Source organism: Scaptodrosophila lebanonensis, unplaced genomic scaffold, assembly GCF_003285725.1.
Source record: "Scaptodrosophila lebanonensis strain 11010-0011.00,11010-0021.00 unplaced genomic scaffold, SlebRS2 tig00000129-arrow-arrow-pilon, whole genome shotgun sequence".
Classification (NCBI taxonomy): domain Eukaryota; kingdom Metazoa; phylum Arthropoda; class Insecta; order Diptera; family Drosophilidae; genus Scaptodrosophila; species Scaptodrosophila lebanonensis.
This window is the reverse complement of record NW_022060583.1, coordinates 1245654-1258605: the sequence shown is the minus strand read 5'-3', so window position 1 is coordinate 1258605 and position 12952 is coordinate 1245654. Positions and strand designations below refer to the sequence as shown.

General features: G+C 39.0%; 3 protein-coding genes across 3 annotated transcripts in view; 2 read left to right on the top strand and 1 right to left on the bottom strand.

Moving 5' to 3' along the window:
* LOC115628897 (sex determination protein fruitless) overlaps positions 1–6780 on the bottom strand; it is a 39872-nt gene extending 33092 nt beyond the window's left edge. Inside the window, exons 1-2 of the mRNA XM_030525156.1 lie at positions 6639–6780; positions 5732–5978 (exon numbers count right to left, since the gene is read on the bottom strand). The gene's annotated coding sequence lies outside the window, so the exon portion shown is untranslated. The remainder of the gene's footprint in view (positions 1–5731; positions 5979–6638) is intronic.
* Positions 2040–2682, top strand: LOC115628947 (glycine-rich protein DOT1). The gene is made up of 2 exons (XM_030525222.1): positions 2040–2045; positions 2107–2682. Exons 1-2 carry the CDS (start codon positions 2040–2042, stop codon positions 2680–2682), a joined length of 582 nt encoding a protein of 193 aa, XP_030381082.1.
* Positions 6781–8213: 1433 nt separating the features above from the next.
* On the top strand, positions 8214–12403 carry LOC115628808 (serine hydroxymethyltransferase, cytosolic). The gene is made up of 4 exons (XM_030525028.1): positions 8214–8415; positions 8478–8793; positions 10746–10948; positions 11011–12403. Exons 2-4 carry the CDS (start codon positions 8542–8544, stop codon positions 12215–12217), a joined length of 1662 nt encoding a protein of 553 aa, XP_030380888.1. The 5' UTR covers positions 8214–8415; positions 8478–8541; the 3' UTR covers positions 12218–12403.
* The last annotated feature ends 549 nt before the right edge of the window (positions 12404–12952 follow it).

Here is a 12952-nt window from a genome sequence, read left to right as displayed (position 1 = left end):
CGTGTTTATAGCTTTCGTTATTAATATTGTTATTGTTGTTGTTGTTGTGCATACACAACAATAGCTTCGTATACGTGTATATGTACATATATATGTATGCATGTATGTATGGCTGTACTCTGTTGTTTATTTTATTAAATTTTTTCTCCGACTGTCTGCTATATTTATTTTATTTTTGTTCTCCCTTTTTTTGTAATTATAAATAAACGTTACTATCAAAGCGAATAATTCTGCATTATGAGGCAGAAAGGCTCAACTTCTTGGAAAAAAAAAATAGAATACCAACACAACCCCATCAGTTTCAACGTAAATAAATGAAAAATAAAACAACAACAAAGAACACGAACTATCGGGAAAGTATTCAGTTACTCTCTACTTGTATATCATTACATATAGTACGTAGAACGCAGAATTTGATTATTTTTTTGCTATTTGCTTACACAAACAATATCGCTAAGGTTCAGTTGCTTGGATCTTTTAATTACAAGTAAAAGCAAAATAAACTCTTAACAAAGAATCATGTTTATGCATGGAATGGAATGGTATTCAGCAGATAAGTTTGGGATTACTTCAATCCATTGGATTAGAATACAAACTCAAGTTACATATTTGTGTAGAACACTATAAATATACGATTACCAAATATTCCTTGGGTGTATTTCTAGGCATGGTGTTTGTCCAATACACCGCTCTGAGGGAATTCCGACAAAGCAGAAGGGTTTTGGACTTATCAACAAGCTAGTAAGTGCATCTAACAATATCAGTTTCTGATAAAAGTTCTGTTCTGTGATCTCATCAGCCGGTCTAGATCTATACGCCATTCACCATTTACGGAACGAAATTAAAAAGTATTTCTTAAATAAAGTATAATAAATGTGGAGAAAGAGCCAGCATCTAATACTGTCAAATACGTAATCGGTAAGATTTCTGAATTTGTCGCTGTTTTTCTTCTTATTTGTTTATGTAATGCTGATGTTTTCAATTAGTTGTCATCACTGAGAGTTGAACAAAAAATACTCAGAAGAAAAGCTGACTTGAATTTAATTATGTTCTTCTTTAAGTTCTAAAGTCGTTTTGTGCTCTAGTACTTCAAACAACTACTTTTGTCACCAACAAAATAAAACGAGTTCGTTTGAGCGTTCTCTGCTTCTTGATGATCCCAGTCTGCAGGGCTGAACTATAATCATTCGATTTGTGGCATCATTTCGGTCCTGTCGCAACTTATTTTTATTACCTCTACATTAAATAATCACTACTATAGAAAGAAAGACAGGTTTTCTATGGTAGATGTGCGGAATCGTGGTCCGATTCGCTGTATCTAAGATTTCATTTCTATAACTGAAATACACAAATTTTATAGCGCGCTTTACGGCGAAACCAAAAAGTGAATTTATAGACTTGGGATATCCATAGTAAATATTTGCTTTAAGATATTGCCTTCCAGTTTCCACAGACACCCCGGCGTACGTGTTTTTACAGAGTTTCGAATTAATAAACAAATAGTAAAGCCACACTCTGTGTCCAAGGGCTATGCCACTGGGGACAGTTGGCCCTTGAGTTGCGCCGAAACGCGATTAATCGGCGATAAGCGTGGCTTAATTGATTGGCCCAGCAAATCAAAGAGTTTGTGTGAAGGCTAAATTTAGAAGCCACGTCGCTATCTACCGAGTATACCATAGTCGAGCAGGAAATGGAAGCACGGCTCCAAAAGATGACAAAGCAAAGTAAAAGAGCTCTAATGATGATCATAATTGAGCACGATGTTTTAATTGGTTAAACTAAAATAACAACAACAAGACCAACAACCACATCAAGCCATTCCTCGATATTTTTTTCGCTATCAATTGGCGCTAGTAGCTAACCAAAAAAAAAAAAGAAAAAAAGTAGCCGGCAGCACCAAAACATCATTAGTCACAGCACTCCAAAGCAGTGGGCAGAATCAATTTTTGGTATAAATTGTGGCCATACCGAGCTTGAAGTATCATACCCGTCAGGTACTCAGATCTGTGAGCTACAAGACAAATCCGAAACAAGTGAAGATGAAGGTGTGTAGTGCCCGATTGGAACAGGATCTAAAATTCAAGCTAACGATCGTTTTATTTTCAGCTTTTTGTTTGCATCCTTGCGACCGTAGCCGTCGCATACGCCGGCAATAGAGGCGGCGGTGGCGGTGGTGGCTATTTGCCAGGTGGTGGTGGTGGTGGCGGCGGCGGCGGCTTCGGTGGTGGTGGCATTGGCGCAGGACTCACCTCGCATGTCTCGCAGTCGCATGGAAACACCAAAGTGCACATTGGCGGCCAAGGCGGTCGTGGTGGTGGTGGTGGTGGAGGTGGCTATGGGGGAGGTGGCTTTGGAGGAGGAGGATATGGAGGAGGAGCAACCTCACATGTGTCGCGCAGCTCTGGTGGTTCCAGTGGCTGGCAAAAGGGCGGCGGCGGCGGCGGTGGCTGGCAAGGAGCTGGTGGTGCTGGCGGCGGCGGCGGTGGCTGGAAAGGAGCTGGTGGTGCTGGCGGCGGCGGCGGTGGTTGGAAAGGAGCTGGCGGCGGTGCCAATGCCTGGGGCCCACCAGCTGAATATGATTACACTGTAAACCACGGTTCCAGCGGCGGCGGTGGTGGCTGGAACGGTGGTGGTGCTGGCGGTCGTGGTGGTGGCGGTGCCGGAGGATGGTGGAACGATTAGACAGGTTATACCCACAACTCTGATCACAATTTTTTTAATATTGTATTGAAAATGGAATAAATGCTTGCAATGAGATCTCCTGAATAATTCTTTAATTGGCCTCAAGAAGAAGAACTAATCCAGGTACTGCCCAAATGTTTCGAATGCCAAAATCCTGCTTCAAGCGCTTGTTTCTCATAGTAAAAACCCTCAAATGCATCTTCAAAACAAGATACGATACTATTTTAACAATATACATATATGTTAACGGATAAAAGGTTTTTGCTAGTAAGGATGATTTTTGCACCGTTTTCTTGATATGTATAATGCAATGATCTTACTGAGAATTCTGAACATATAGTAAGCACCAAAAAGGTAAAATTATCAGGCTTGGTAACGATATCGTAAACGAAAATAACGCTTATTATCAAAACGCAATCATGTATGACAGATACCGGCTAATTAGCTATATACTTGTATAACTGAAAAAGATTGTTTTTACTGTACTTGGTTTTTTGGACAAAACTATACAATACCTACGAAATGAATTTTTCTGATGAAATCGACTTTCAATCCAAATTTATTGTTGCCATATATGACTTAGCATAAATTGGAACTATTCTTTAATTTATTGATATCTAATCAATAATCTAATGCATAATCTGCCAAGTTTCATTAGAACTCTAGTATGGAACATGGTCCTATATTACCAAAGGAAAGAATAATGAATTGCTAATACCTTGTACCCATTTCAAGAAAAACAATTTGAAATTGTTTTTTTAGTTAAAATCTTTTTATTTCAAATATATTACAAATATTTAAACAACGAATATTTAACACATCAACATAAATTTGCAGTTGCATGGGCCAAGTGTTTATGCTTTTGTTAGAATACAGAATTTAGAAAAAAACAGAAACAATAACAACAACAGCACGGGCAGATATCATGTTGGCTATATTTTTTTTTAGAGTTCATACAATTTAGAAATCCCTAACATCGAGAAAGTGGGGGTGCAAAAGCAAAAACGAAAACAAAAGTATTAAACCCTAATGCCAAGTGTACTAAACAAAGAAAAAATTACTTTTCAAAATGTTAAATAGTTTTTAATTAACATTTCTTACATACATACATATTACATACATGTGAACATACATTCACACATTAGTGTCTCACATTTTGCTTTGGCTATTTGAATCGTTTGCACGCAGCTACACGAACAGCTGCTTGTATGTATGTGTGTGTGTGTGTGTGTGTATGTATACTAAGTTGTCCCCAACTGTTTGATATGCATTTTTTGTTGTTTGTTCTGCCTGCATTTGTAAAGCGAAACCCGTATTTCTATATTTTGAAAATCCCTGAATGCAAAGTTGTAGATTTACTATAGTTACTCAGTTTACATTACCCAAATTTGAAATCGATCGGAGAAAATTTATATCAAACTTTTCATTTGAAAAAGTGAATAAATATTAAAGCCCCAATAATTCAAGCTCCAACAAAAATTTCGAAAAACCGAGTATGCAGTTTCTTTTTGCATTCTTTTATAGATTATAAAAACCGAATTTGAAGTTGATTGGTGGAAAAAACTTTGGAGCTAGTTTACCCCCTTTGGAGTTTTGGGCTTAAAGCCCCAATAATTCAGTCTCCAAGAAGAAGCCGAGTATGCAGTTTTATTTGTATCCTTTTATTGATTCTAGAAACCAAGTTTTAAGTCAATCGGTTAAAAAATGTGGATTTTTCAAACAAACTTTGGAGCTTGTTTTCCCCTTTGGAGCTCGAATTTGCAAAAATCTTAGTGCGCACCTACCCTATGATAGGATACTTGAGCCCAAATTTCAGCTTCCTAGCTTTTACCGTTTGGGCTGTGCGTTGATCACCAATCAGTCAGTCAGTCTGGACAAACTGTTTTATATACATACATATGTATATAGATATGACATGAGGTTCTCCTAATATTATTGAAATTTGTGCAACCTAAATAAATTTGTAATGAGTCGATCTTATCGAACAGTCATGAACAGATCATAGAAGATCTTCAAACTTCGCCAGACACAGTCAGAATATTTGTTGAAAAGAAATCAAACCGAAGTCTGGTCCTTTTTCTGATAGCCAATAATTTGGCCAAATTATTATTTTAAATGCCCGTTCGATCAACTGGTTTAGATTTGTAATATGTAGATTAACTAATATACATAATTAGATTTAAAGTCAGTTGCAGGAACACAACTGCTGTTGTTTTTTTATTGTTGGTAAGATAACTGTTAACAACGGCAAATGCAGTTTGAAACAGTTGTTATTGTTGTTGTTGTTACGGTTTGCTGTTGCTGTTTTGGGCAATGAACTTGAATTTTGACCGAAATAATTGAAAGTACGCGGTCGACGCCAAAGCTTTGTGTATATATGACCAACACCCATACATACATACATACATACAAGTGCGAATACTGAGAGCCATGCATGAGCATTGGTAGCAGTCGACGTCAGCGTCAGCGCCAACGCTAGCGCCTTTGCCGACGCCAGCCTCGACAGCAAAGCGACAGCCGCCCACTGTGCGGCGCACACACGAATGTCGTTATGAAAACAAAACTCTAATAAAACTGCGGACAAAAACAAAGAAGCACAACAACTGCCAACGAATGCGATTTGCGATTTGCAATTTTAATTTTAGTTTCTTTTTTCGTGTTGCCATTTTTATTGCTGTACCGTGTGTGTGTGTATGTGTGTGTATGTGTGTGTATGTGTGTGTTGTGCTTGCCTTTTTATTTTATAATTAAAATTATTTACATTGTGGAAAAAAAAAACAACTAAAAGCAAAAAATGTTGTTGTAAAAATGAATTGCATAAAAAACTGTAAATTGCAAATTACTTTGCTCATTTTTATGTGCAAAGGCGGAAATGCTGATAGCTCATAATTGACGAACAAACCTAAAAGGTAAGTTAAAACACCCATAACAACAACAGCAACAACAACGAAATCGGCTGTTCATGGAAAGAAAAATGTGAAAAGCTGCCAAACTTTTTCTTGTTTTTTGGTTTTTTTTGTTATTGCATACAAATTAATTACCAACTCACCTTTGCAGGAGAAAATTTTTAGCGTGCGTGTATATATAGTATGTGTGTATGTGTACAATTCACTCGCTTTTTGTGTGACGCCCGCACGAATTTAATTTAACTTCAGTAGCTAGCAATTTCATTAAATTTGCTGTACTTTGGAAATTTGTCTCTTGTTTTTTTATTTATTTTTTTGTATCTGTTATGTGGGGTTTTTTTTACTCTATGATAGAATTTGTGTGCAATTTGTTTGCGGTTTTTGCTTCAACTATAAAAAAAAATGAAGAAAAAAATTGAAACACAAATATTTTCATATCATAAAAAACACTTCCTGTCAGAAATTATTAAGTTGTTGATTTTTGTTTTTGTTGTTTTATATTATATTGCAATTTTGAAAGCCAATTTCAATTTTAACAACTGTTGACGTTCAAAGACTCGCGCGAGAGCGCGGAGGCGCAACAGAAAAGTCAACAAACCCGGAAACCTTCAGCGAGAACAACGGAATTTATCGTAATATTTCTTTTTTTAACAGGCATGCACTTGCAAAAAAATAACAAAAACAAAACAAATAAACACAAAATGGACGAAACGCCAGCAGTAACAACAACAAAACAGTGATATAAAACAAAAACAAAACAACTGGCAAAACTTTTTTAGCTAAAAATAAAAACGCTCACAGCTACCACTTCTGTGTTCTTGTTTTTATTGTTGTGGCGTTTCTTGTTATTGTTTCACATTTTGCGTGTCTTTTTAGCACATTAAATACATATTTGTATGTGTGTGTGTGTAATTTGTTGTCACCTTCCTTTATGAACTTGTTCGAACAGTTATTTTTATTATTGTTTTTGTTTCCCTTCAATATATTATGAAAACGCGCACGCAGCTACTTTGTAATTCGTCATACACATATTCATTCATATATTTAGACCTGCGCTTGCATTTCTTTATTTGTCGTGGAAACACCAATACCAAAAAAAAAGTTATTCATGAATTTTAAATGGAAAAGAGCGCGCGCTTTTTTCCATTGAAAACAGAATTAACGGTAATATAGAGCACCCGACGGCGAAGCTACGCACACACGACCGGCATCGCAGTTGATTTTCAACTGACGACAGCAAAGACTGCCAGCAGCCAAACAGCTGAGAAACACTAGCGTGTTGTTGCTGCTGTTGTCGACGCTGGAGATGGAAGCGGTTTCGTTGTTTTCACGACGACGCACGCCGGCGAATGCTTTTTTTCTGAACGATAATAAAAATATTTCATTTTAGGATAGTGCAGATAGTATACAAAATCGAATACAAAATAAGACATAATCTAATAAGTAAAACAAAATATACCCAATTTTATATATGAAGTCGTGCTGGTAGATCAACAGCATCATAATTGCCTTAAATAAAATCGCTAGGTTTAATAGAAGTTCTTTCAATAGTAGTCATTAAACTAATAAAAGCAATGTATATTTGACAAGAACAAATTTATTAAGAAAACCAAAATTTATAATATATGCACATATATATCTACAATAATATGTTGAATATACTATTAGATATGTAGATATATTAATCTGATACATATTTAAATCAGTTGACGAAAAAAAACTTGCACGCATATTTGTTATAAATCTACATCATGCCCATCTCTAGTTGGCGTTGCCAGACGTATGTCTAAGATGTACAGCTGGTTACTGCAGCATTGAAAATACATATTGTATTGTTTGCGATATTGTATTATTTCTTCATTTTAGCGTGGGTCCGAGTAGTGCAGAATGAAATTTTGGTATACTCCATACATGCTTATTTATATGTGCAAGGCATACCGACAGCCATCACCGCGATTTAAAAGGCAGTTGAGTTGCGCGCCAAACAAATGGGACGTTGTATTGACGCATAAAGTACAATGTTCTTACATTTTTATCAATTTCGAGCAATGTAAGCGTGTACATATATTTTTGCATGCTTACACTTGAAAAATGTTGTGTAGCGACGCATGTGTTGCAAAAATTTTAACTGAAACAATAATAGTCTCCGTTGTTGTCCGTTGTTGCCAGAGCTTTTTGCGGATTAGTGTTTCGTTAGTGCTGCCACACATGTTTTTGAAAATAAAAAAATACCTTTTCATCAATTTTATAAATTTACGTTTTAAAATTAGTCAGATTTCAAAATTGTTCGTTTAACTAGTCTGCAAGTAAACATTTAAGTTTTGGTCTAAACGTATTTACAAAATTCGCAATCAAATGCAAATCGTAGTACAGAAGCGCCATCTGTGCAGCCAAGAACAACAAACCCACACACTTTGCACAGCTGACTGGCCAGCGCACCTTTGTTGTTGTTGTTGTCGCACCTTAGTCGCCAACATTTGTCTATTAGCGATCGCGGTCGGCTGTATTCTGTCCAAGTGTCTAAGAAATCGAGGCGAGTATTTCGATTTACAGCATAAAATGTACATCCGAGGCTTATCAGCGTGCAAACCCACACACACACAAACACATGCATGCAACAGGTCACGGTTTATCGGCGCCATCATCGCCGGAGAGAGCTATAGAGCTGGAACAGACCGAGGGCGCTCCAAGACGTCGCTGTCGATGCGCTTGCTTTGACTGCCCCTGCCCCTGTTTACGATTTCGATCCCAAAACAACAGCAACAACAACAACCAAGAGTCAACAGCATAGCGCTGGAAGATATCAGCGAAAGCAGCAGCACTGATTGTAAGTTGTGTGGACCTTTTCGGTTATATTTGTTAAATTATTAATTTTATTTTTCATTTCAGTTTCGTAGAGCACACGTCGACGTCGCAGCTCATAGGCTAAGAAACTCACGCTCACGTAGCCATCATGATGCACACACGAGCTCTTCTGCCCAGAAAGCTGCAACAATGTTTAAGCCAAGACAACAACCGTTCCCAACTGAGACACACAACAGTTAACTGCCTTAACAATGTCCAAAAACAACAACAACACATGTTCTCAACAGCGCCACGATCGACATCAGCTGCGCTGCTCTCTCCAGCGCCGCTCTCGACATCATTAGCGTTGCCGTTTGCAATCAGACGGTTTTCACAGTCGGCGTGCGGCGATACAAAATCGGTACGTATTGTTGTTGGAAGAAAGTGAACTTAAATACATAATTGGAATGTGTGCTCCTTAAGTTTAATTTAAGCATTTAAATACTGCAATACTGAATTGCTAAAACCAAACTACGCATGCTGTGGATTTTTGCATAAAAAGCTTGATCGCCATAAACACGTGCTTTCAGCCCTGCTTGAACAGTACTGTAGGCGTGAGCCGGCAGCTTGTTTTGTGTACACATTCGCCTTTTTGGCATTGTTGTGATATCTGACCTTGAATTAGAACGTATAAATTATGTCTGTCTGTATGTAAGTGCGTATTAACGTACAGATGTATGTATGTATGTGCTAAAAATTTGATTATTTAAAAACACAGCCGAACTAGAATGAAAGAATGGTGTTACTGGTTATAGAAGATAAGATTTATGGAAAAGAATGGAGTGTTTGCCTTCCAATTAAACTGAAAAAACATACACGTGTATGTACATACATACATATGTATGTATGTAAATGTGTATGCATGTCTAAGAACAAGTTTGCTAATTCGACACCAAAGCTGAAACCCCATGCCTGTTTATTTTCTGCCTACTTGGATTTCCCAGACTGGCTGTATCAACAAAAATCAAATTTTGCCACAATGCACTAAAGCTTATAATGGACTATACATTTGTACATATGTACATACAAACATGCATGTGTATTTACTTAGATGTGTGTTTTTTTGGTGGAGAGGGGGCTCTGCAATTCAATTAAGATTATTGCCAACCGCAATTGCAAAATTCAACTTTTAGCTAAAAGTAAGCCAACGCTGATTAGAAGCCAGCAGAAATCTATATACATATACAGTGGAAACTCCCTTAATGAACACCTCTTTTATCTGGACAGTCTCTTCGGCAGACACTTTTTCTAAAACATTCGATCGGTGTGTAAAGTATTTAAGTATCCCCTTAAGCGGACACTCCCCTTGGGCGGACAAAAAGAGAGTTTTCACTGCATACATATGCATGTTTAAAATACATAGACTCCAAAATTGTAGCCAAAAATTGCTGATATACCATATCCGATCTTCAGATATACTCTTTCGGAAGGTCTGCCACGTCTCATTCTTTATGTTATAGTAGTATACTCCTCCACCCCTTTTAGATGTCTTTCTGGAAAGAATCTTTCCATATACATATGTACATATGTATGTATAGTATGTCTGTAGCAGCTTCATAGGCATTTTCATAAAACGCCATATACAAATGTAGCTTATCGAATACGTTTGAACTCTCGGCCTGATCAGCTTGTTTTCGCGATAAGCTCTACACAAATAGATGAGCTGCGTGGGGTCCCGATTCCGAGAGCAACACCAATATGTGTATCATCTAATTTTGTGACATAATCGTCGCTGACCAATGCACACGTAAAGTTAAATTGAAACAAACAAATGAAAAAACTGGCACAATCTAATCGAAAACAGAAATCGTCGTCAAGCCCAAACGGTTCTCGATCATTCACATTTTTGATACACATATAGCATGTATGTATAGTACATACATACATATGTATATTGATTTGCATTTACGTTCGACGCCAATGTCCGCCTTAGTGGCTTAATCTCTAGGCGGCGATAAAAGACAAACACGAACCCCTAGTATAGTATCAGTAGCATTTTTCCAATACCAGCTGAACCCATTGAACTTTTTGCGATTTTTGCAGACTATAAATACGTACAGAGACATCAACAAATTTTTCCACAGCGAAAAGCCGTAGACACAAACATGTTGTTGTTATACGATCTTGCGTCAGCCAGATCGATAGCTCAGGGCCAAGCCCACCAGCAATCGATGCACGATCATAGCAGTTCATTGCACATAGAATCGTAGTCGAGTGCGAATGCCGCGCGAGATTAGCGCACGATCCACATTACCTTACCATTGAAATATTGTAAGATTAAGATTTTTGTTTGTCTCAATTTAATTCAAACAGAAGAATATGGCGGACATGAAAATGCTGCAAACTCCTCTGGAGGAGAGCGATCCCGAGCTGGCCGAGATCATCAAGAAGGAGAAACAACGTCAGCGCGAAGGTCTCGAAATGATTGCCAGCGAGAACTTCACCTCTGTGGCAGTCTTGGAGAGTTTGGGCTCTTGCTTGACCAATAAATACTCGGAGGGCTATCCCGGCAAGCGGTAAGCAACGGTTCTCAATTCTTATGAGCATCCCGGTATGATCGATATTAACACATTGATAGATACTATGGCGGCAATGAGTTCATTGATCAGATCGAGTGCATGGCTCAGAGTCGCGGCCTCCACTTGTTCAATCTCAATAAGGATGAGTGGGGCGTCAATGTGCAACCTTATTCGGGATCGCCGGCCAATTTTGCAGCCTACACGGGCGTCTGTCGTCCGCACGATCGTATCATGGGTCTAGATCTTCCCGATGGTGGCCATTTGACGCATGGCTTCTTCACACCAAACAAGCGCATCTCAGCCACGTCCATCTACTTCGAAAGCATGCCCTATAAGGTGAATCCCCAGACTGGCATCATCGATTACGATAAGTTGGAGGAGGCTGCCAAGACGTTCCGCCCTCAGATCATTATTGCCGGCATTTCTTGTTACTCCCGTCTGCTGGACTATGAGCGTTTCCGCAAGATCTGTGATCAGGTTGGCGCCTATTTAATGGCCGATATGGCGCACGTGGCTGGCCTAGTAGCCGCCGAGTTGATTCCCTCACCTTTCGAATTTGCGGACATTGTAACAACAACCACGCACAAGACGCTGCGCGGGCCACGCGCCGGCGTCATCTTCTACCGCAAGGGTGTGCGCGGCTGCAAACCCAATGGCGATAAAATCATGTACGATCTGGAGGAGCGCATCAATCAGGCCGTGTTCCCAGCACTGCAAGGTGGACCGCACAACAATGCGGTCGCAGGCATTGCAACAGCCTTCAAGCAGGCCAAGTCTCCTGAATTCAAAGTATACCAGGCACAGGTAATCAAGAACGCCAAGGCTCTGTGCAAGGGGCTGATAGATCTGGGCTATAATGTGGCCACTGGTGGCACTGATGTCCATCTCGTATTGGTCGATGTCCGCAAGGCGGGCTTGACAGGCGCAAAGGCAGAACTGATACTCGAGGAAATCGGCATTGCCTGCAACAAGAATACGGTGCCCGGAGACAAATCGGCACTGAACCCATCGGGTATTCGTCTCGGCACACCCGCTCTGACCACGCGCGGTCTCGTTGAAAAGGATATTGACCAGGTGGTCAAGTTCATTGATGAAGCGCTCAAGATTGCTGCTGAAGCGGTCAAGGAGTCGGGCAGTCCCAAGCTGGCCGATTTCGCCAATGTGCTGCATGAGAGCGACAACATTAAGGAGAAAGTGGAGGACTTGCACGAACGCGTCATCGAGTTCAGCAGCAAGTTCCAGCTGCCTGGCCTGGAAACATTTTAAAGCGCACCCAACTGGTGGCGATCGCCTCGTCTCTATTTACAAATGCAACATTCTCTCTTCTTTGGCCTGCGAAAAAACGTATACTATTTTTATTTTGTGTACACCAATAGTATGTTAATGAATTTATATGCGCCGATCTTTTCAATTCCAAATAAAACCAATGCTACAGTTAGGTTACAAAAAACAGTATGTGCGTCTCAAATTCCCCTCATCTGTTGGAAGTCTTTATACTAGAAGAGGAATACTAGAAGGTTAGTGCGAATTCATGTAGTATGTTTAGGCACGAGAAATGCTATTATTCAGGATAATCCTGAATTTCAGGCAGACTGCTATTCCACGAAGCGTAGCTTTCCCCATTGAAGCTGAAAACATTGTTTCTAGTAGAAACTATTGAGGTTAAAAGAAAGAGAAGGATAGCGGATGGGTTAACATTTCGAAAAGTAACTTTAAAAATAGTTCAAACAAGCAGATTTAATCACAATTGTAACGATTTTCTAGGTATGCCCAAAAACCATCCGAAACACTTACTCATATTTCAATACGCCAAGCAAGTGAACGAGCAATGCGACTTTTGAACACCCTTTATCCATCCGGTGTCCTAATAAACAAAGTACTTATGTGGTGTTTAGAACATCATAACCATCAAACCATAGAATACTTCTATAAACTAATTTTAGTTACAATATAGTAATAAACAACAGTGTTTTTAGTGATAAGATTGATGTTTGTACCGAT

Coding starts and splice junctions, on each gene's coding strand:
- LOC115628808 (XM_030525028.1), top strand. CDS start 8,542: ATGATGCACACACGAGCTCTTCTGCCCAGAAAGCTGCAACAATGTTTA. Junction 8,794..10,745: donor CGTGCGGCGATACAAAATCG/GTACGTATTGTT, acceptor TAATTCAAACAG/AAGAATATGGCGGACATGAA. Junction 10,949..11,010: donor GAGGGCTATCCCGGCAAGCG/GTAAGCAACGGT, acceptor ACACATTGATAG/ATACTATGGCGGCAATGAGT.